The following is a 22839-nucleotide window of genomic DNA, read 5'->3' as shown; positions in this document are numbered from 1 at the left end:
ATAATACATGAGATCATTGCATGTACATTTCCAGGTGTATCAAAACGGAGAAACAAAGAATCTCAGTAATGCTTCGTTTTTACAACCCATCGTTTAGCAGGAAGTGTAGTTACTTACAAATTAAAACGGTAATTACGTGATAATTACATATCACACTTCGGTTTCGTTGAGATTCATTGAACCAATCAAGTACCATCTAAGGGTTGCAAAATTCCGCTTCTGGAGTGACCTGAATATTGTAACCCGGGTTGTAAAATGAAACATATTGTAAATAGTCAGCAGCAGATGAACAACAACACAAACAAACCAACAAACTAGAGGTGAAAGGTTATTAAAACAAACAAATATAAGATATGGTCCGCATTTGAAATGGAAAGTCCTCACACCAGTCTCTCCTCTCACAGATACCAGTCCTCACACCAGTCTCTCCTCTCCTCACACAGATACCAGTTAGATACTAGTCCTCACACAGATACCAGTTAGATACTAGTCCTCACACAGATACCTGTTAGATACTAGTCCTCACACCAGTCTCTCCTCTCCTCACACAGATACCAGTTAGATACTAGTCCTCACACAGATACCAGTTAGATACTAGTCCTCACACCAGTTTCTCCTCTGCTCACACAGATACCAGTTAGATACTAGTCCTCACACAGATACCAGTTAGATACTAGTCCTCACACCAGTCTCTCCTCTCCTCACACAGATACCAGTTAGATACTAGTCCTCACACCAGTCTCTCCTCTTCTCAGACTCAGAATCACACATCAGTCCATAGACTCCTTTCAAGGCTCATCTTGAAGTACACCTGTATAGTGTCCTCTGTCCACTGTGGAGTACACCTGTATAGTGTCCTCTGTCCACTGTGGAGTACACCTGTATAGTGTCCTCTGTCCACTGTGGAGTACACCTGTATAGTGTCCTCTGTCCACTGTGGAGTACACCTGTAGTGTCCTCTGTCCACTGTGGAGTACACCTGTATAGTGTCCTCTGTCCACTGTGGAGTACACCTGTAGTGTCCTCTGTCCACTGTGGAGTACACCTGTATAGTGTCCTCTGTCCACTGTGGAGTACACCTGTATAGTGTCCTCTGTCCACTGTGGAGTACACCTGTAGTGTCCTCTGTAATAGAGGAGTACACCTGTAGTGTCCTCTGTAATAGAGGAGTACACCTGTAGTGTCCTCTGTCCACTGTGGAGTACACCTGTAGTGTCCTCTGTAATAGAGGAGCTGGGCCTTCCACAAAATCAGTGTCTTTTGCGTCCAGTTGAAAGTCTCAGTTATTTTGTTGCTTTGGCAGTTATTTCTGAAGATGATTATTTATTGTGATTAGTGATTCATTTAGGTCTGTTCCTCATTTTAAGGAAAAGTTAGTTGTCCAACTGAATGTATTCAACTGAAATGTGTCTCCCGTATTGAACCCAAACCCTCTGAATCAGAGGCTGCTGTACTCAACATCCACGTCGCCCGGGGAACAATGAGTTAACTGCCTTCCTCAGGGGCAGAAAAACAGCTTTTTACCTTGTCAGCTCAGGGATTTGATCCAGCAAGCTTTCGGTTACTGCCCCAACACTCTAACCACTAGGCCGCCTGCCGCTCTAACCACTAGGCCGCCTGCCGCTCTAACCACTAGGCCGCCTGCCGCTCTAACCACTAGGCCGCCTGCCGCTCTAACCACTAGGCCGCCTGCCGCTCTAACCACTAGGCCGCCTGTCGCTCTAACCACTAGGCCGCCTGCCGCTCTAACCACTAGGCCGCCTGCCGCTCTAACCACTAGGCCGCCTGCCGCTCTAACCACTAGGCCGCCTGCCGCTCTAACCACTAGGCCGCCTGCCGCTCTAACCACTAGGCCGCCTGTCGCCCGGTCAACCCTGTTACATGAACTGAACTCTCGTTTTAATAAGGTGGAACTATTCCTTTTTAAATATTTTTTTCAAACAAAACATTGAACATCTAATAGTTAAATCATATAGTCAAAGCAGGTGAGCTGGTCCTGCTCTTTTTGGCCATTTTATGATGTTTTCTGGTGGAAAAGTGAGCGTGAACCTTGCAGTCAATTGCCACTCCTTGTTGGACACACCAAGCTTCCGTTCCCCCTGTCACAAGGAGATGCATGGCTGATTTAAAACCTGTTGGGGCTAGGGGGGCACAAGGAGATGTATGGCTGATTTAAAAACCTGTTGGGGCTAGGGCTCTGGGCACAAGGAGATGCATGGCTGATTTAAAACCTGTTGGGGCAGGTGGGCACAAGGAGATGTATGGCTGATTTAAAACCTGTTGGGGCAAGACGGGGCACAAGGAGATGTATGGCTGATTTAAAACCTGTTGGGGCTAAGAAGGGGGCACAAGGAGATGTATGGCTGATTTAAAACCTGTTGGGGCTAGGGGGGCAGGTCCTAATCCAGGAGATGTCATGGCTGATTTAAAACCTGTTGGGGCTAGCCATTAAACCCCTACAACTCATCCAGGGGCACAAGGAGATGTATGGCTGATTTAAAACCTGTTGGGGCACCTCACTACCTCCAGGGGGCACAAGGAGATGCATGGCTGATTTAAAACCTGTTGGGGCTAGGGGGGCACAAGGAGATGTATGGCTGATTTAAAACCTGTTGGGGCTAGGGGGGCACAAGGAGATGTATGGCTGATTTAAAACCTGTTGGGGCTAGGGGGGCACAAGGAGATGTATGGCTGATTTAAAACCTGTTGGGGCTAGGGGGCACAAGGAGATGTATGGCTGATTTAAAACCTGTTGGGGCTAGGGGGCACAAGGAGATGTATGGCTGATTTAAAACCTGTTGGGGCTAGGGGGCACAAGGAGATGTATGGCTGATTTAAAACCTGTTGGGGCTAGGGGGCACAAGGAGATGTATGGCTGATTTAAAACCTGTTGGGGCTAGGGGGCACAAGGAGATGCATGGCTGATTTAAAACCTGTTGGGGCTAGGGGGCACAAGGAGATGTATGGCTGATTTAAAACCTGTTGGGGCTAGGGGGGCACAAGGAGATGTATGGCTGATTTAAAACCTGTTGGGGCTAGGGGGGCACAAGGAGATGTATGGCTGATTTAAAACCTGTTGGGGCTAGGGGGGCACAAGGAGATGTATGGCTGATTTAAAACCTGTTGGGGCTAGGGGGGCACAAGGAGATGTATGGCTGGTTTAAAACCTGTTGGGGCTAGGGGGGACAAGGAGATGTATGGCTGATTTAAAACCTGTTGGGGCTAGGGGGGGACAAGGAGATGTATGGCTGATTTAAGAAAAAAATAATCAACCCTGTTACTTTATCTGGTACATAATATAGTAAAACCAAAAAAAATGTAAACTCTTGAGATGGTAAAACATGTTTGTTTTTTATTAAGTTGAACATATGCTCTTTATGACAGAATGTAAACATTTGTTGAAATCAAAGTTTTTTGTTTTTTTTACCAAATGACACTTCTCAGAAGTCACTGAATCGGTGGAACGACCCAACTATCACAAGATGGTAAAATAACCCTGATATCACAGTGTTGTAGACTGTCCACTCTTCTCAGCTATTCAAATGATTTATTACTATTGGAATTCCGTAAAAGCGCATAAATAAAATCCCGTGAGATATTTGAGTTTTGTAAGAGACTGAAGAAGTGACACCGTTCACGTCTTTATATTGTCTTGGTGTTTATCTAGCGATAACCTGGTGGGAATACAAACTGATAACCTGGTGGGAATACAAACTGATAACCTGGTGGGAATACAAACTGATAACCTGGTGGGAATACAAACTGATAACCTGGTGGGAATACAAACTGATAACCTGGTGGGAATACAAACTGATAACCTGGTGGGAATACAAACTGATAACCTGGTGGGAATACAAACTGAATACAAACTGATAACCTGGTGGGAATACAAACTGATAACCTGGTGGGAATACAAACTGATAACCTGGTGGGAATACAAACTGAATACAAACTGATAACCTGGTGGGAATACAAACTGATAACCTGGTGGGAATACAAACTGATAACCTGGTGGGAATACAAACTGATAACCTGGTGGGAATACAAACTGAATACAAACTGATAACCTGGTGGGAATACAAACTGATAACCTGGTGGGAATACAAACTGATAACCCCATCGGATTGATTTTGTCTCAGGCAGAAGTCTTATCACAAAACCTCAGTGGCCTTAGTGGGTAATGATTCATCAGGCAACCATATATGTGCCCCCCCACCCCCCCCTCCCCACCCCCAGACAGCACCTCCTCACCCCTCCCCCTCCCCACCCCCAGACAGCACCTCCTCCCCCTCCCCACCCCCAGACAGCACCTCCTCACCCCTCCCCCTCCCCACCCCCAGACAGCACCTCCTCACCCCTCCCCACCCCCAGACAGCACCTCCTCACCCCTCCCCACCCCCAGACAGCACCTCCTCACCCCACCCCCTCCCCACCCCCAGACAGCACCTCCTCACCCCTCCCCCTCCCCACCCCCAGACAGCACCTCCTCACCCCACCCCCTCCCCACCCCCAGACAGCACCTCCTCACCCCACCCCACCCCCAGACAGCACCTCCTCACCCCACCCCCAGACAGCACCTCCTCACTTCTCTATAAATTATTTTCTAAATAAAAACAACAGTCATTAAAAAAAACATGTATCAAACAACATATTGCACTTTTAAAATGTATCCAATAAAAGAAGTAAACAAACCAAGTCAGTTTTAAAAGATGACAAACGTGTGACTGCAGGCAATAAGGAAGAAATGAGGAAAGTCTGTCTGTAAGACATGAAACAGAGTCCACCGGCTGCATCCCAAATGGCATCCTCGCTATATAGTGCACTACAGGCCCCATAGGGCTCTGGTCTAAAGTAGTGCACTACAGGCCCCATAGGGCTCTGGTCTAAATTAGTGCACTACAGGCCTCATAGGGCTCTGGTCAAAAGTAGTGCACTACAGGCCCCATAGGGCTCTGGTCAAAAGTAGTGCACTACAGGCCCCATAGGGCTCTGGTCTAAAGTAGTGCACTACAGGCCCCATAGGGCTCTGGTCTAAAGTAGTGCACTACAGGCTCCATAGGGCTCTGGTCTAAAGTAGTGCACTACAGGCTCCATAGGGCTCTGGTCTAGAGTAGTGCACTACAGGCTCCATAGGGCTCTGGTCTAAAGTAGTGCACTACAGGCTCCATAGGGCTCTGGTCTAAAGTAGTGCACTACAGTCCCCATAGGGCTCTGGTCTAAAGTAGTGCACTACAGGCCCCATAGGGCTCTGGTCTAAAGTAGTGCACTACAGGCCCCATAGGGCTCTGGTCTAATGTAGTGCACTACAGGATCCATAGGGCTCTGGTCTAAAGTAGTGCACTACAGGCCCCATAGGGCTCTGGTCTAAAGTAGTGCACTACAGGATCCATAGGGCTCTAGTCTAAAGTAGTGCACTACAGGCCCCATAGGGCTCTGGTCTAGAGTAGTGCACTACAGGCCCCATAGGGCTCTGGTCTAAAGTAGTGCACTACAGGCCCCATAGGGCTCTGGTCAAAAGTAGTGCACTATAAAGGGAATAGGGTGCCTTTTGGGACACAACCATTAAAAAACAATAAAACAAGATGTGTGTGTGTGCGTGTGTGTGTGTGTGCGTGCGTGTGTGTGTGTCCATGAAGACCGATGAACCTCTCCGACCATGAGATGACAGTGAGGCAACAGAACTGTGCAGACTTGATGATTATGTTCCGTGACCAATCCACCAATCCCATCAGAGACCAGGGAGATTGAGATCCTATTGTATAATGAACAGTAAGTTAGTAACCATGGTTAAACCCAAGTCCCCTTGTCTAAAACCATCAGGCTCGATCCCACTTCTTCTGATCTTCATCACTTACAAATACACCATTCTGATGGAGTTCTGACTGAGTCCGGAGATCATTTGTTGCAGTGTGACGTTGTGGACTGCATCATCCTCTTCTGACCAATGGAAATCTTAGGAGTGAACAGGAAGTAGACTCTCGTGATATGACTTAACATTGGGAGAACCAGCATTAATCAAGGATTACAACATTCTCAGCCGTCTGTTGTTATGATGTCTGTTCTTGCACCTCACATTGACTTGATATTCAGTGTTATTCTGGCTGGTGAGATTAACCAGTCATTGACCATGTTTTCACAGATCCATTCTCCTCCCCCACCAGGCAGCACCAGGACCAACGCTATACTGTAGAACCTCCCCACTGTAGGTTCTAATCATTTATAAATATACTATTTTGATGTTCTGCGCTCTGAGATCTGCCCGGAGATCATTTGTTGCTGTGTGTGGTTGTGGACAGCATTAGGCTGACACCAGGACACTCTCCACAGCACGCTGAAAATTCTCCCAATTCCTCCAGAATAGCGCCAGCAGACACATGCCCAGGAAGGTGCCCATCACGTGGCGTCGGCTCCTCAGGAGGGGGGCGGCGAACTTGGCGGCCGTGGAGACGCACACGAGGATCACGGTGACGAGGGCGAGCATGATGTTGATGCTCTTACCCAGAAGCACCCTGGCGTCACTGGACTCGAGCTGTACAGTTTGTTGTTGCTGCTGCTGGAGCTCTAGTTTAGAGACCCGCGTCTGACACGACTCTAGAGCTTCCTATAGGTCAGAGAAAGAAGGAGGGAGGGAGGGAGAAGGGGGGAGGGAGGGAGGGAGAAGGAAGGGGGAAGGTAGAAGAAGGGTGAGGAGGAAAGGAAGGGAGGGAGGGAGAGAGAAGGAGGGTGGGGGGCGAGGGAGGGAGGGAGAAGGAGGGAGGAAGGGAGAAGGAGGGTGGGGGGGGAAGGGAGAGAGGGAGAAGGAGGGTGGGGGGGGAGGGAGAGAGGGAGGGTGGGGGTGAGGGAGGGAAGGAGGGGGGAAGGAGGGTGGGGGGGGAAGGGAGAGAGAGAGAGAAGGGGGGGGGGAGGGAGGGAGGGAGAGAGAAGGAGGGGAGTGAGGGAGAGAGAAGGGTGGGGGAGGGAGAGAGAGGGGGGGGTAACAGTGGTCAATAAAGCCTGTCTAGCAAACATAACTTTGGGTTTAAACAGAGGAGCAACGGGATTGATTTCATATTAAAGGAGTTGAATATGTCTAGTCCTCCTTCTCCTAGAATAGATTAGTACTTTATTGTTCATCTTGGAAAGCAAATTATTTTTCTCCCAACCCTCCCAGACACACTCATGACACATTTATCTAAGCACAGAGTGAACTGTAGTGCAGAGCCTCTCAAAATGGCCCATAACAATGGCCCATAACAACGACCCATAACAATGGCCCATAACAATGGCCCATAATGCAGGAGCTGTTTCTGTAGTGGGAGGCAGCTTGACGTACAAGTTCACCACCAGGACAGGACGCTATCTATCGTTTATTAGCAGACCTTGGTAAAGGATTGTATGTAGCTATTATCCAGGGCGAAAGTACATTTCTTCCAGCTACAGGACCTCCTAGGCGTAACATGTTGAGCGGCCTAATCATAGAATCCCTATTTGAACCACAACCAGTCATGATGTTTTTATCTGACTGTCAAACAATCACTTCAAAGGGCCCCAGTAAAGTTTGGCTGCCTGCCCACTTCCGTCCACTCTAAAATAATTCTCGCAGCCATACAGTGCACTGTGCACCCTGCATTTGATGAATGAAAAGAGATCTCCCTGATTATCCATCTCCCTCTAGTAGGCCCGGTAGACTACTCTCTCCTCTCCACCTCCCCTCTCCTCCCTCTCCTCCTATAGTACCTGTATATCCCTGGCTCTATTGTAGGCCTGGTAGGCTACTCTCTCCTACATTTACATTTACATTTAAGTCATTTAGCAGACGCTCTTATCCAGAGCGACTTACAAATTGGTGCATTCACCTTATGACATCCAGTGGAACAGTAGTGCATCTAAATCTTTTAAGGGGGGGGGGTGAGAGGGATTACTTTATCCTATCCTAGGTATTCCTTAAAGAGGTGGGGTTTCAGGTGTCTCCGGAAGGTGGTGATTGACTCCGCTGTCCTGGCGTCGTGAGGGAGTTTGTTCCACCATTGGGGGGCCAGAGCAGCGAACAGTTTTGACTGGGCTGAGCGGGAACTGTACTTCCTCAGTGGTAGGAAGGCGAGCAGGCCAGAGGTGGATGAACGCAGTGCCCTTGTTTGGGTGTAGGGCCTGATCAGAGCCTGGAGGTACTGAGGTGCCGTTCCCCTCACAGCTCCGTAGGCAAGCACCATGGTCTCCTCTCCTCTCCTCTCCTCTCCTTTCCTCCTATAGTACCTGTATATTCCTGGCTCTCTCCTCTCCTCTCCTCCTCCTCTCCTCTCCTCTCCTCTCCTCCTCTCCTCTCCTCTCCTCTCCTCTCCTCCTATAGTACCTGTATATCCCTGGCTCTCCTCCTCTCTCTCCTCTCCTCTCTCTCTCTCTCCTCTCCTTTCCTCCTATAGTACCTGTATATCCCTGGCTCTCTCCTCTCCTCTCCTCTCCTCTCCTCTCCTCTCCTCTCCTCCTCTCCTCTCCCTCTCCTCTCCTCTCCTCTCCTCTCCTCCTATAGTACCTGTATATCCCTGGCTCTCTCCTCTCCTCTCCTCTCCTCTCCTCCTATAGTACCTCTCCTATCCCTGGCTCTCTCCTCTCCTCTCCTCTCCTCTCCTCCTATAGTACCTGTATATCCCTGGCTCTCTCCTCTCCTCTCTCCTCTCCTCTCCTCTCCTCTCCTCTCCTCTCCTCTCCTCTCCTCTCCTCCTATAGTACCTGTATATCCCTGGCTCTCTCCTCTCTTCCCCTCTCCTCTCCTCTCCTCCTATAGTACCTGTATATCCCTGGCTCTCTCCTCTCCTCTCCTCTCCTCTCCTCTCCTCTCCTCTCCTCTCCTCTCCTCTCCTCTCCTCTCCTCCTATAGTACCTGTATATCCCTGGCTCTCTCGTAGGCCTGGTAGGCTACTCTCTCCTCGATGCTTGCCAGCTCCTGTTTCAGGTCGGCTGTTTCCGCCTGGTGGAGCTCTGTCAGGTCATTCAGCTGGTCCTCCAACCGCTCATACCTATCAGAAAATAGAAGAAGAATGGGTTATTCACTCATACCTAACAGGAAATACAAATGTATACACAATGGCGATTGGTCATTCACCGGCAATTTAGGTACATAGCAACAAGAACTGCTGGGGACAAGCAGAACAAAACAGACAAATAAACATCTGTTTTCCCAGCTTGGCATATAGAGGACACCATCTGTGTACTATACAAGTACCACGCAAGGTGCTGAGCACCCCAGCCATGTTGTTCCTGCTGTTGTAGCTGATACTACTGTGTTTAAATGGAGGTTCCCAATGCTGTGTGTTCTGAACCTGTAGCTCACCTCCAGTAACATTCCTACAACATACCTACAACATTCTTATAGCATTCTTACAACATTCCTACAAAATTCTTATAGCATTCTTACAACATTCCTACAAAATTCTTATAGCATTCTTACAACATTCCTACAACATTCCTACAACATTCTTACAACATTCCTACAACATTCCTACAACATTCTTATAGCATTCCTAAAACATTCCTACAACATTCCTACAACACTCTGTAATGGGATCCAATTGCTGCTATAGTAACCCCACCTGTATCTTTCCTCCTGTAGCGTCTGGGTGATGAAACCGTAGTCTTTCTTGAACTGGGTCCTGAGTGTCTCCATGTCCTCCTCCAGCTGCCCCTGGGTCTCCCTGATCTCCCTCACCTCCTCCATGGTCATGTCAAGCCTCCCCTGGCCATCCCCAACCTCCAGGCTCTGTCCAGGAGTCACTGCAGCCCCCGAACCCCCTTCTAGACCCAGGCCAACCCCATGAGCCAAGGTGTTCCCGTTGCTGTCCGCAGACAGGGACGTGCCAGAGGAACACTCGTCGTCGCTGGTGTACTTGGGGGTCGTTGTGGTGGCGGGGGTTGCGGCCTTCCCATCGCCGATGGTGGCACTGCCGCTCAGGGCCCGCCCAGTGCCTTCACAGCGGAAGGAGTTGGGCGTGTCCAGGGAGGTCTTGAGGTGGGCGATGTTGTCGGCACTGCCAAACTTGTTCCTGGAGGAGAAGATTAACTTTTAATTATCTATCGTCATAGAAACACAGAGGTCAATGTATGATGTCATGGTGATTCCATATCCACTGAGACAAGCTGTCTCTTCTGTCTGAGACCCAGAATCAATCCCAGGGGGCTTTGTTAGCTCTCACACACACACACACACAGTTGGAGCAGCACAGCATCAGTACCTGAGGAGGTTGGCAAAGTCCCGGGGCTTGCTGAAGAAGAATGGCGGTGAGAGTGAGACGCCAGGCCCTACAGTCTTGATCTTGTCCGTGGGGTGTCGTCCACTACCACTGCTCACGTTGGTGAGACTCAGCCTGTCCTTGGAGGTCTCCTTGGGACTGCTGTGGTGTTTGGAGCTGGCGTCCTTCTCACTGCTGTCCTTCATCTTCTTATGATACTGCTCCAGCTTCTTCTGCATGTTGGCGATGCTGTGTCACAACACAAGTCACAAAAGACTGTATCAAACGCACGGTTGGGTTTGGTTCAAAAGAGGTATCAAGAATCCGGGGAATGTTTTCAACGTTTACAGTGTATTGGTGTGCTTGTTTCTGAAAGACCACTGTAGGTATTCAACATGCTTCTGACATATAGTTATTTAAGCAATAAGACCCGAGGAGGTGTGGTATATGGCCAATATACCAAGGCTAAGGGCTGTTCTTATGCATTACTCAACGCGGAGTTCCCTGACACAGCCCTTAGCCGTGGTATATTGGCAATATATCACAAACCCCAGAGGTGTCTTGTTGCCATTATAAACTGGTTACCAACATAATTAGGACCGTAAAAATAAATGTTTTGTCATACCCGTGGTATACGGTCTGATATACCACAGCTGTCAGCCAATCAGCATTCAGGGCTTGAACGGTCCAGTTTATAATTGGATTTAAAGTGCATTTTGCCCAAAGTCAAGAACAGCACTTTACAACATTACAACAACCGTTACAGAGCGGTAATATAAAACAATACCTGTGGGCTGACTTCTGGTTCTTCTTCTCAAACACCTGCTTGATGCGTCCCACCTGCATTTTCACATTGAAATAATTAGACTTTCAGCAATCAGACGCTACTATCCAGAGTGACTTGCTATCAGTGCATTCATCACAGAGGCGGCAGGGTAGCCTAGTGGTTAGAGCGTTGGACTAGTAACCGGAAGGTTGCAAGTTCAAACCCCCGAGCTGACAAGGTACAAATCTGTCGTTCTGTCCCTGAACAGGCAGTTAATCCACTGTTCCTAGGCCGTCATTGAAAATAAGAATTTGTTCTTAACTGACTTGCCTGGTTAAATAAAGGTAAAATAAAAAACAGGTAACTGGTCGGTTTAACAGGTTTAACAAATGCTTATTGCATAATTAAACTTTCTTCAGCCACTATATTCATCAAAATCAGCGCTAGCAAGAAATTAAAAGTGTTAGTCGGAGTAAGAAAAAGTTGAGTTATACACCTGCTGCTTGTCGGCACTGTTCACCAATTTCAGGTACTCAGCCACATTGTCGTCACGAGCCTCCTGTTCAATCTTCAACTCTTCAGTCACCTAAAATAACAGAAGGAAATGTATTATCCCCATAAGGACATTCTGCCATGGCTTTGTACATACATTAAGAAATATCAAGATGATCAAGACAAGACAGTCAATGAAAAATAATAGTTCAGTCCCATGTGTGATTCACCGAGGACTTCCTCCTTTACCCTGAGGATCTTCTGCTGCAGGCTGTTGAGTCCGGGGGGCAGGGAGCGGTAGGAGGAGTCTAAGCTGCGGTGGGAGGAGTCGAGGTAGCGTTGGGAGTCTGGGATGCCGCTCAGATCTAGATCTAGGTTGTTCTCCGAGCTGCCTCGACACATTGACTCCGGAATGTTCAGGCTGTTCCCTTCCCCACTGCTCCTTTCAGCCTGGAACACAACCACAGAACCTTCAGTCAGACAGACACAGGAAGGAACACAACCACAGAACCTTCAGTCAGACAGACACAGGAAGGAACACAACCACAGAACCTTCAGTCAGACAGACACAGGAAGGAACACAACCACAGAACCTTCAGTCAGACAGACACAGGAAGGAACACAAGCACAGAACCTTCAGTCAGACAGACACTGGAAGGAACACAACCACAGAACCTTCAGTCAGACAGACACAGGAAGGAACACAACCACAGAACCTTCAGTCAGACAGACACAGGAAGGAACACAACCACAGAACCTTCAGTCAGACAGACACAGGAAGGAACACAACCACAGAACCTTCAGTCAGACAGACACAGGAAGGAACACAACCACAGAACCTTCAGTCAGACAGACACAGGAAGGAACACAACCACAGAACCTTCAGTCAGACAGACACAGGAAGGAACACAACCACAGAACCTTCAGTCAGACAGACACAGGAAGGAAGACCACAGAACCTTCAGTCAGACAGACACAGGAAGGAACACAACCACAGAACCATCAGTCAGACAGACACAGGAAGGAACACAACCACAGAACCTTCAGTCAGACAGACACAGGAAGGAACACAACCACAGAACCTTCAGTCAGACAGACACTGGAAGGAACACAACCACAGAACCTTCAGTCAGACAGACACAGGAAGGAACACGACCACAGAACCATCAGTCAGACAGACACAGGAAGGAACACAATTTAACAGAACCTTCAGTCAGACAGACACAGGAAGGAACACAACCACAGAACCTTCAGTCAGACAGACACTGGAAGGAACATTTCATTAACCACAGAACCTTCAGTCAGACAGACACAGGAAGGAACACAACCACAGAACCTTCAGTCAGACAGACACAGGAAGGAACACAACCACAGAACCTTCAGTCAGACAGACACAGGAAGGAACACAACCACAGAACCTTCAGTCAGACAGACACAGGAAGGAACACAACCACAGAACCTTCAGTCAGACAGACACAGGAAGGAACACAACCACAGAACCTTCAGTCAGACAGACACAGGAAGGAACACAAGCACAGAACCTTCAGTCAGACAGACACTGGAAGGAACACAAGCACAGAACCTTCAGTCAGACAGACACAGGAAGGAACACAACCACAGAACCTTCAGTCAGACAGACACTGGAAGGAACACAACCACAGAACCTTCAGTCAGACAGACACTGGAAGGAACACAACCACAGAACCTTCAGTCAGACAGACACTGGAAGGAACACAACCACAGAACCTTCAGTCAGACAGACACAGGAAGGAACACGACCACAGAACCATCAGTCAGACAGACACAGGAAGGAACACAACCACAGAACCTTCAGTCAGACAGACACAGGAAGGAACACAAGCACAGAACCTTCAGTCAGACAGACACAGGAAGGAACACAACCACAGAACCTTCAGTCAGACAGACACAGGAAGGAACACAACCACAGAACCTTCAGTCAGACAGACACAGGAAGGAACACAACCACAGAACCTTCAGTCAGACAGACACAGGAAGGAACACAACCACAGAACCTTCAGTCAGACAGACACAGGAAGGAACACAACCACAGAACCTTCAGTCAGACAGACACTGGAAGGAACACAACCACAGAACCATCAGTCAGACAGACACTGGAAGGAACACAACCACAGAATTTTCAGTCAGACAGACACAGGAAGGAACACAACCACAGAACCTTCAGTCAGACAGACACAGGAAGGAACACAAGCACAGAACCTTCAGTCAGACAGACACAGGAAGGAACACAACCACAGAACCATCAGTCAGACAGACACTGGAAATGTGTCTTCCATATTTAACCCAACCCCTCTGAATCAGAGAGGTGCAGGCCTTAAATCGACATCCACGGCGCCCGGGGAACAGTGGATTAACTGCCTTGCTCAGGGGCAGAACGACAAATTTTTACCTTGTCAGCTCGGGGATTCGATCCAACAACCTTTCTGGCCCAACACTCTAACCACTAGGCTACCATACTTAATAAAAGGACTCATAAAGGGTTTGTAAGTAGTTTATAAACTGGTAATCAATAGTTTATATATCATTTATGAACCTGCTTAAACCTGCTTGAACTACAGTACAGAAAGTCAATCAAACACTCAGAGAAATGGATTTCAAAACCAAAAGTATATTTACTGGGAATGAGAAACTGTCTGACTCATGATACCAACTAAGCCACAGAGAGCTGTGGAGGACAGCTGGCCAACATCTAGACAATAATACAATGTCACATTCAATCCCCTGACTGAGGAGACATACTCCAAACTCCACTGGAAAGCTTACCCATATCTAGATTGACACAAAGGCTATTCCAAATATGTGTTCCAAATACCTACTTTTCTGCGAGTGTGCTCTCTGTGTGTGTGTGTGTGTGTTCTCTGTGTGTGTGTGTGTGTGTGTTTCTCTGTGTGTGTGTGTTCTCTCTGTGTGTGTGTGTGTGTGTGTGTGTGTGTGTGTGTGTGTGTGTGTGTGTGTGTGTGTGTGTGTGTGTGTGTGTGTGTGTGTGTGTGTGTGTGTGTGTGTGTGTGTGTGTGTGTGTGTGTGTGTGTGTGCATCCCTTATTAGTCACGTCTGTTATATTTTTGGGACCCAGCTCCTAATTTGTTTACGCTGTAGCGTCCAGGTGACAGGATGATGGCCATATTATGAGTAATGATTATGAGAAATGGAGCCCGTACATCTAGGTCAAAGATAATGACAGAGCAACACACACACACACACACCCAGCGACACACTCAGAAAATCCCCCTACTGTACTAGACAGTAAGCCATGGGTTTTACTCACCACTCTCCTATGACATCGACATGTTTCTCATGAATGCACCACACTCAGAAAACCTCTACTAGAAAGTAGCTAGTCATTGGTTTTACTATAATGCACCATTTTCCAATGACAACAACACAATGTACTTATTTTCCAATGACAACAACACAATGTACTTATTTTCCAATGACAACAACACAATGTACTTATTTTCCAATGACAACAACACAATGTACTTATTTTCCAATGACAACAACACAATGCACCATTTTCCAATGACAACAACACAATGTACTTATTTTCCAATGACAACAACACAATGTACTTATTTTCCAATGACAACAACACAATGTATTTATTTTCCAATGACAACAACACAATGTACTTATTTTCCAATGACAACAACACAATGTACTTATTTTCCAATGACAACAACACAATGTACTTATTTTCCAATGACAACGACACAATGTACTTATATTCCTATGACATCAACTCATTGTTATATTTCTCTATGGCATAAAGTCAACTCATCCTTTTCAAGTTCCTATGGCATCAACACATACAATCCCCCCCCCCTACTAGTCCTAGTAAGTGTTTTTCATTTGTTTTGACTGTAATGCACCATTTTCCTATGGTATCAACACATACAATCCCCCCCCCCCCCCTACTAGTCCTAGTAAGTGTTTTTCATTTGTTTTGACTGTAATGCACCATTTTCCTATGGTATCAACACATACAACCCCCCCCCCCTACTAGTCCTAGTAAGTGTTTTTCATTTGTTTTGACTGTAATGCACCATTTTTCTATGGTATCAACACACTCTTATCATGCCGATCCAGTTGTTATTTTAGGGAAGTGAAACAGTGGTACTAATCTGATATTTACATACCATGCTGACACTGACAAGAAATAGAATCTACACCACAACTGACTAGAAACAAACATGGGCCTACATTTAAGAAATCGCTCAATTAATATTGTTTTGGATTAGGGTTTCTGTTGCAGTGTCCTGTTCACGTGGCCTTCACTAAAGTACAGCCTGCTACAGAGCTAATCAAGATGAAGTGGACCCTCTTTGCAAACCGTTGAGTGAGAATATTACACGATGTGTAAATATTAAACTTCATAATTACGAGAAGAAAAACAAAGCTTTAACACTTCTTGTAAGGGTTTCAACTATTTTATAACATTGACTATCATGTGAGGTGGAAAATGCCGAAACTATAGAAACCACAGTACGTTCTAATTACGAGTAAAGACAAAAAAAGACACCACCAACAAGCTGCTAAATCTTCATCAATGGAGGTTCACAGCAGCACGTACTGTTAGCCTGACCTTTTGCAACACAGAAATCATAAAACATACGACTGTAGGAGAAATGTTGTAACTTAACCCCTCGATCAATGTACAAATGGCACTCTATGCCCTTTATAATGCAACTTCTTTCGCCAGGACCCAAAGGAAGAAGAGCACTACGAAGGGAATAAGGTGCCATTTGGGACGACACAATGTGAGGTAAGGACAGACAGAACAACAACACAGCCTTATCCTTGATCAATGAACTGTCACACAGTTGGCTGGTACTCAGACCAGCACTTAGGCTAACAATCACTAAACGCGTGGTTTTGGGTGTGTGTGTGTGTGTGTGGGTGTGTGGTGGTGGCCCAACCAGACTCACCAGTCTTTCACTACTACTTAACATTTCAACGCATTATAAGTTACATGACAGCTTTACCTGCCTGCCTCATGACTGTCTGTCAGGTGAAACATTGAGAAGGTACGGGTTACAGAAACAGACTGGGTAAGTAGTTTTGACACACACACAAACCACACACACAAGCACACAAACAGTCACATTCAGATAGACACATTCAGCTCAACGCTTCTTCTTTTCATTCCTGTCACTGTCGGTACCCGTATTTTGGTATTTTATAAAACTGTATCAAGCTCTTGGTAGCCTATATTTAGTAACACCGAATTGCTGGAACTCTGAAATTTGTGTTCATAGAACATTTATACTGCCACACAAGGGTTAGATGTGTTTTACAAGGCCACAACAAAGGCATACTAATATAAAAATGACTCAAGTCATCATTCACCAATCAGTTACTATCGGGCAAAACATAACCCAAAACACAACCCAAAACATAACCCAAAATACAACCCAAAACATAACCCACAACCCAAAACATAACCCAAAACACAACCCAAAACACAACCCAAAACACAACCCAAAACATAACCCAAAACACAACCCAAAATATAACCCAAAACACAACCCAAAATATAACCCAAAACACAACCCAAAACATAACCCAAAACACAACCCAAAACATAACCCAAAATACAACCCAAAACACAACCCAAAACATAACCCAAAACACAACCCAAAACATAACCCAAAACATAACCCAAAACACAACCCAAAACATAACCCAAAACACAACCCAAAACACAACCCAAAACACAACCCAAACAAACTGCAAATGCATCCAATGAGTTTGTAGAGTCACAAACTTGATGTAGTCATTACATGCAAGAAATATGTGAGAGAAAAAAAAAAGTACTTTAGACGACTTTGATAAACTATTTGTCCAAATACACATGGGGAAATAGATACACTATATATACAAAAGTATGTGGACACCCCTTCCAAGTAGTGGATTCAGCTATTTCAGCCACAACCATTGCTGACATGTGTATAAAATCAAGCACACAGCCATGCAATCTCCATAGGAAAACATTGGCAGTAGAATGGCCTTACTGAAGAGCTCAGTGACTTTCAACATTGCACCGTCATAGGATGCCACCTTCCCAACAAGTCAGTCCGTCAAATTTCTGCCCTGCTAGAGCTTTCTTGGTCAACTGTAAGTGCTGTTATTGTGAAATGGAAACGTCTGTGAGCAACAACGGCTCAGCCACAAAGTGGTAGGCCACACAAGCTCACAGAAAGGGACCGCTGAGTGCTGAAGTGCTTAGTGCGTTAAAATTGTCTGTCCTCGGTTGCAACACTCACTGCCTCTGGAAGCAAAGTCAGCACACAAACTGTTCGTCGGGAGCTTCATAAAATTGGTTTCCATGGCTGAGCAGCCGCACACAAGCCTAAGATCACCATGTGCAATGCCAAGCATCGGCTGGAGTGGCGTAAAGCTCGCCGCCATTAGACACTGGAGCAGTGGAAACACATTCTCTGGAATTATGAATCACGCTTTGCCATCTGGCAGTCCAACGGACAAATTTGGGTTTGACGGATGCCATGAGAACACTACCTGCCCCAATGCATAGCGCCAACTGTAACGTTTGGTGGAGGAGCAATAATGGTCTGGGGCTGTTTTTCATGGCTCTGGCTAGACCCCTTAGTTCTAGTGAAGGGAAATCTTAACGCTACAGCGTATAATGACATTCTAGACAATTCTGTGCTTCCAAATTTGTGGCAACAGTTTGAGGAAGGCAATTTCCTGTTTCAGCATGACAATGCCTCCGTGCACAAAGCAAGGTCCATACAGAAATGGTTTGTCGAGATCAGTGTGAAAGAACTTGACAGGCCTTTATAGAGCCCTGACCTCAACCCCATCAAACACCTTTGGGATGAATTGGAACGCCGACTGCGAGCCAGGCCTAATCGCCCAACATCAGTGCCCGACTTCACTAATGCTCTTGTGGCTAAATGGAAGCAAGTCCCCTGCAGCAATGTTCTAACATCTAGTGGAAAGCCTTCCCAGAAGAGTGGAGGCTGTTATAGCAGCAAAGGGGGGACCAACTCCATATTAATGCCCATGATGTTGGAATGAGATGTTGGATGAGCAGGTGTCCACATACTTTTGATAATGTGCTGTACATATAGTACTTTAATTTCTAAATGGTAAAATAGATATGCATGAAAATACCCATGAATAAAAGGTGACATTCTGTACTGTCGCCTCATATGAAACATTTGATCTCAAAGCCAAAAATGCTGGAGTATAGAGACACATTTATCATTTTAGCTTCATTGTCCAAATACACTTGAGTGTACAAACAGTAGGAACAGCTACGCTTCCATGACAGACTGACCAGGTGAATCCTTATTGATGTCACCGTTCACCACCCAAAGGACATCCAGCCAACTTGACACAACTTGGGAAGCATTGGAGTCAACATGGGCCAGCATCCCTGTGGAACACTTGACACCTTGTAGAGTCTATGCCCTGAAAAATTGAGGCTGTTCCGAGGACAAAAGGGGGAGCAACTCAATATTAGGAAGGTGTTCCTAATGTTTTGTAGCTACTATTTTTCTGTCTATCGTCGCATGTAGCTACTGTATCTGTCATTCTATCGTAGCATGTAGCTACTGAATCTGTAGCTACTGTATCTGTCATTCTATCGTAGCATGTAGCTACTGTATCTGTCATAGCATGTAGCATGTAACTATTATAGTACCATGTAGCTACCCGATCTGTCATTCTACTGTAGCATGTAGCTACTGTATCTGTCATTCTATCTTGGAATGTAGCTACCGTATCTGTAGCATGTAGCTACTGTATCTGTCATAGCATGTAGCATGTAACTATTATAGTACCATGTAGCTACCCGATCTGTCATTCTACCGTAGCATGTAGCTACTGTATCTGTCATTCTATCTTGGAATGTAGCTACCGTATCTGTAGCATGTAGCTACTATAGGAGCATGTAGCTACTGTATCTGTCATTCTATCGTAGCATGCAGCTACCGTATCTGTAGCATGTAGCTACTATAGTACCATGTAGCTACTGTATCTGTCATTCTATCGTAGCATGTAGCTACTGTACCTGTCATTCTATTGTAACATGGAGCTTTTTATTTATTTTTTATTTGAACCTTTATTTAACTAGGCAAGTCAGTTAAGAACAAATTATTTTTTACAATGACAGCCTACCAAAAGGGCTCCTATGGGGAAGGGGGATAGAAACTAGAAATGACATACAATATAAATATAGGACAAAACACACATCAATCACAACAAGAGAGACACAACACTACATAAAGAGAGACCTAAGACAACAACATAGCATGGCAGAGACACCTGACAACACAACACTACATAAAGAGAGACCTAAGACAACAACATAGCAAGGCAGAGACACCTGACAACACAACACTACATAAAGAGAGACCTAAGACAACAACATAGCAAGGCAGAGACACCTGACAACACAACACTACATAAAGAGAGACCTAAGACAACAACATAGCAAGGCAGAGACACCTGACAACACAACACTACATAAAGAGAGACCTAAGACAGCAACATAGCAAGGCAGAGACACCTGACAACACAACACTACATAAAGAGATACCTAAGACAACAACATAGCAAGGCAGCAACACATGACAACACAGCATGTTAGCAACATGGTAGCAACACAACATGGTAGCAGCAGAAAACATGGTACAAACATTATTGGACAGAGACAACAGCAGAAAGGGCAAGAAGGTAGAGACAACAATACATCACACAAAGCAGCCACAACTGTCAGTAAGTGTCCATGATTGAGTCTGAATGAAGAGATTGAGATAAAACTGTCCAGTTTGAGTGTTTGTTGCAGCTCGTTCCAGTCGTTAGCTGCAGCGAACTGAAAAGAGGAGCGACCCAGGGATGTGTGTTCTTTGGGGACCTTTAACAGAATGTGACTGGCAGAACGGGTGTTGTATGTGGAGGATTATGGCTGCAGTACATATCTCAGATAGGGGGGGAGTGAGGCCGAAGAGGGTTTAATAAATAAGCATCAACCAGTGGGTCTTGCGACGGGTATACAGAGATGACCAGTTTACAGAGGAGTATAGAGTGCAGTGATGTGTCCTATAAGGTGCATTGGTGGAAAATCTGATGGTAAAGAACATTGAGAGCACCCTTACTTGCCGATCTATAAATGATGTCTCCATAATCTAGCATGGGTAGGATGGTCATCTAAATCAGGGTTAGTTTGGCAGCTGTGGTGAAAAAGGAGCGATTATGATAGAGGAAACCAAGTCTAGATTTAAATTTAGCCTGCAGCTTTGATATGTGCTGAGAGAAGGACAGTGTTCCGTCTAGCCATACTCCCAAGTACTTGTATGAGGTGACTACATCAAGCTCTAAATCATTGAGGACCTTTAAGGTTGCAGTGACACATCCATAACCTGAGCGGAAACCAGATTGCATACCCGAGAGAAAACTATAGACAGAAAGCCAAGTTTTTCCAACACTTTAGATAAACAGGGCAAAATAGAAATAGGCCTATAACAGTTAGGATCAGCTTGATCTCCCCTTTAAATAAAGGACAAACTGTGGCTGCCTTCCAAGCAATGGGAACCTCCTCAGGAAGGAGAGACAGGTTAAAAAGTTTGGAGATAGGCTTGGAGATGAAAGGGGCAGCAACCTTAAAGAAGAAAGGGTCTAAACCATCTGACCCAGATGTTTTTTGGGGGTCAAATTTAAGGAGCTCCTTTTGCACCTCTGACTCAGTGACTGCCTGCAGGGAGAAACTTTGTAGCGGGGCAGGGGGAAGAGAGGGAGGAGCATCTGGGATAGTCACATTAGAAGGGGTGGGAGATGAGGAAATGTTGGACTGGCAGGGAGGCATGGCTGAGTCAAATAGGAATCTTGACTTAATGAAGTGGTGATTAAAGAGCTCAGCCATGTGCTTCTTGTCAGTAACAACCACATCATCAACATTAAGGTACATGGGCAGCTGTGAGAAGGAGGGTTTATTCTCCAGGTCTTGAACCGTTTTCCAGAACCTGTTTTTAATTCTCATTTTCTTTATAGGGGCGTGTTTGTTAACAATACCATAGAAAATATTAAAAAAGAAGGTCCGAGCGTCTTCGACAGAGGGGATCAAGCTGATTCTAAACCATTTTACAGAGGCCGGTTCAGGAAGGAAGGCTTGCTCATTAAAGTTTTTGAGCAGGCGTCTATGACAAATCAGGACAAGTCGTTTCACTGAGCAGCCATTTGTTTTATTTAACTAGGCAAGTCGGTTAAGAACAAATTCTTATTTACAATGATGGCCTAGAAACAGTGGGTTAACTGCCTTGTTCAGGGACAGAATGACAGATGTTTACCTTGTCAGCTTGGGGATTCGATCTTGCAACCTTTTGGTTACTGGCCCAACGCTCGAACCACTAGGCTACCTGCCGTCACTGTTTTACGAACACAGGCTGTAAAACAGTGATCACTAAGGTCATTACAGAAAACACCAGACTGATTGATACCTATCAGGATTATTTGTGAAGATGACATCGATGAGAGTTGCCTTTTCTGGGTGTTTGGAGTCATACCTTGTGGAATTGGTGATAATCTGAGAAAGAGTTAGGGAGTCCCATTGCTTTAGGACTTGGTCAGGTGGTTTAAGCATTTCCCAGTTTAGATCACCTAGCAGGACAAATTCAGACTTAGTGTAAGGGGCCATGAGAGAGAGCTTAGGGCAGGTAGGGTACAGGCCGTTGCTGATAGAGGACGATAGCACCCAGCAACAGTCAACAAAGAGCTATTTGAAATTGTAATGCTTAAACCCAGCAAATCAAATTGTTTGGAGCCAGACTTAGTGGGGACAACTGAGCACCGAAGGTGATCCTTGGTAAAGATTGCCACTCCCCCACCTTTGGAAGATCTGTCTTGCCGAAAAAGGTTTTAACCAGAAAGGTTAACATCAGTACTCAAAACACTCTCTCTTAACCGCGTCTCAGTAATGACCAACACATCTGGATTGGAGCTGTGAATCCACACTTTCAATTGATCCATTTTAGGTAATAAGCTTCTAGTGTTAACGTGCAGAAAACCCAGGCTTTTACGAGAGCAGAAATGAGTGAAGCAGATATCAGAGCACACGTCAGAATTGGGTCTAGCAACAGTAGATGGGCCAGGGTGTACATGCACATTTCCAGATATCATCAGCAGTAATACAATCAAGGCATGGCAGAGGACAGGGAGAGCTATGCAGTGCTGATCTATGACATCTGAATGTGCATCAGATGGTAACAAGATCATATTGTACAGCAATTTCATCAGGTAACATGAATACAAAGCCGGCGAGAGGTGGTTAGAATAGGATGGAAGGCCAAAAGTCTGTGTAACCAATAGAGTCAGAGTCCC

General features: G+C 45.9%; 1 protein-coding gene and 1 long non-coding RNA gene across 2 annotated transcripts in view; both read right to left on the bottom strand.

The window, feature by feature from the left end:
• Positions 1-3326: 3326 nt before the first annotated feature.
• Positions 3327-4226, bottom strand: LOC115122886 (uncharacterized). Its single transcript, XR_010464628.1, has 2 exons — positions 3902-4226; positions 3327-3842 (listed from the first exon to the last, which is right to left on the bottom strand). It is a non-coding gene; the product is annotated as an uncharacterized LOC115122886 (long non-coding RNA).
• Positions 4227-5159: 933 nt separating this feature from the next.
• Positions 5160-22839, bottom strand: part of LOC115122885 (transmembrane and coiled-coil domain protein 3-like) — a 43683-nt gene continuing 26003 nt past the window's right edge. Inside the window, exons 2-8 of the mRNA XM_029652150.2 lie at positions 11710-11910; positions 11465-11554; positions 10990-11042; positions 10206-10451; positions 9567-10016; positions 8858-8993; positions 5160-6601 (exon numbers count right to left, since the gene is read on the bottom strand). Of these exons, the coding sequence (XP_029508010.1) occupies positions 6299-6601; positions 8858-8993; positions 9567-10016; positions 10206-10451; positions 10990-11042; positions 11465-11554; positions 11710-11910 (1479 nt within the window). The 3' untranslated portion in view covers positions 5160-6298. The remainder of the gene's footprint in view (positions 6602-8857; positions 8994-9566; positions 10017-10205; positions 10452-10989; positions 11043-11464; positions 11555-11709; positions 11911-22839) is intronic.

This window comes from Oncorhynchus nerka, linkage group LG9a (genome assembly GCF_034236695.1).
Source record: "Oncorhynchus nerka isolate Pitt River linkage group LG9a, Oner_Uvic_2.0, whole genome shotgun sequence".
Lineage (NCBI taxonomy): Eukaryota > Metazoa > Chordata > Actinopteri > Salmoniformes > Salmonidae > Oncorhynchus > Oncorhynchus nerka.
This window is presented reverse-complemented; position numbering and strand designations above follow the sequence as displayed.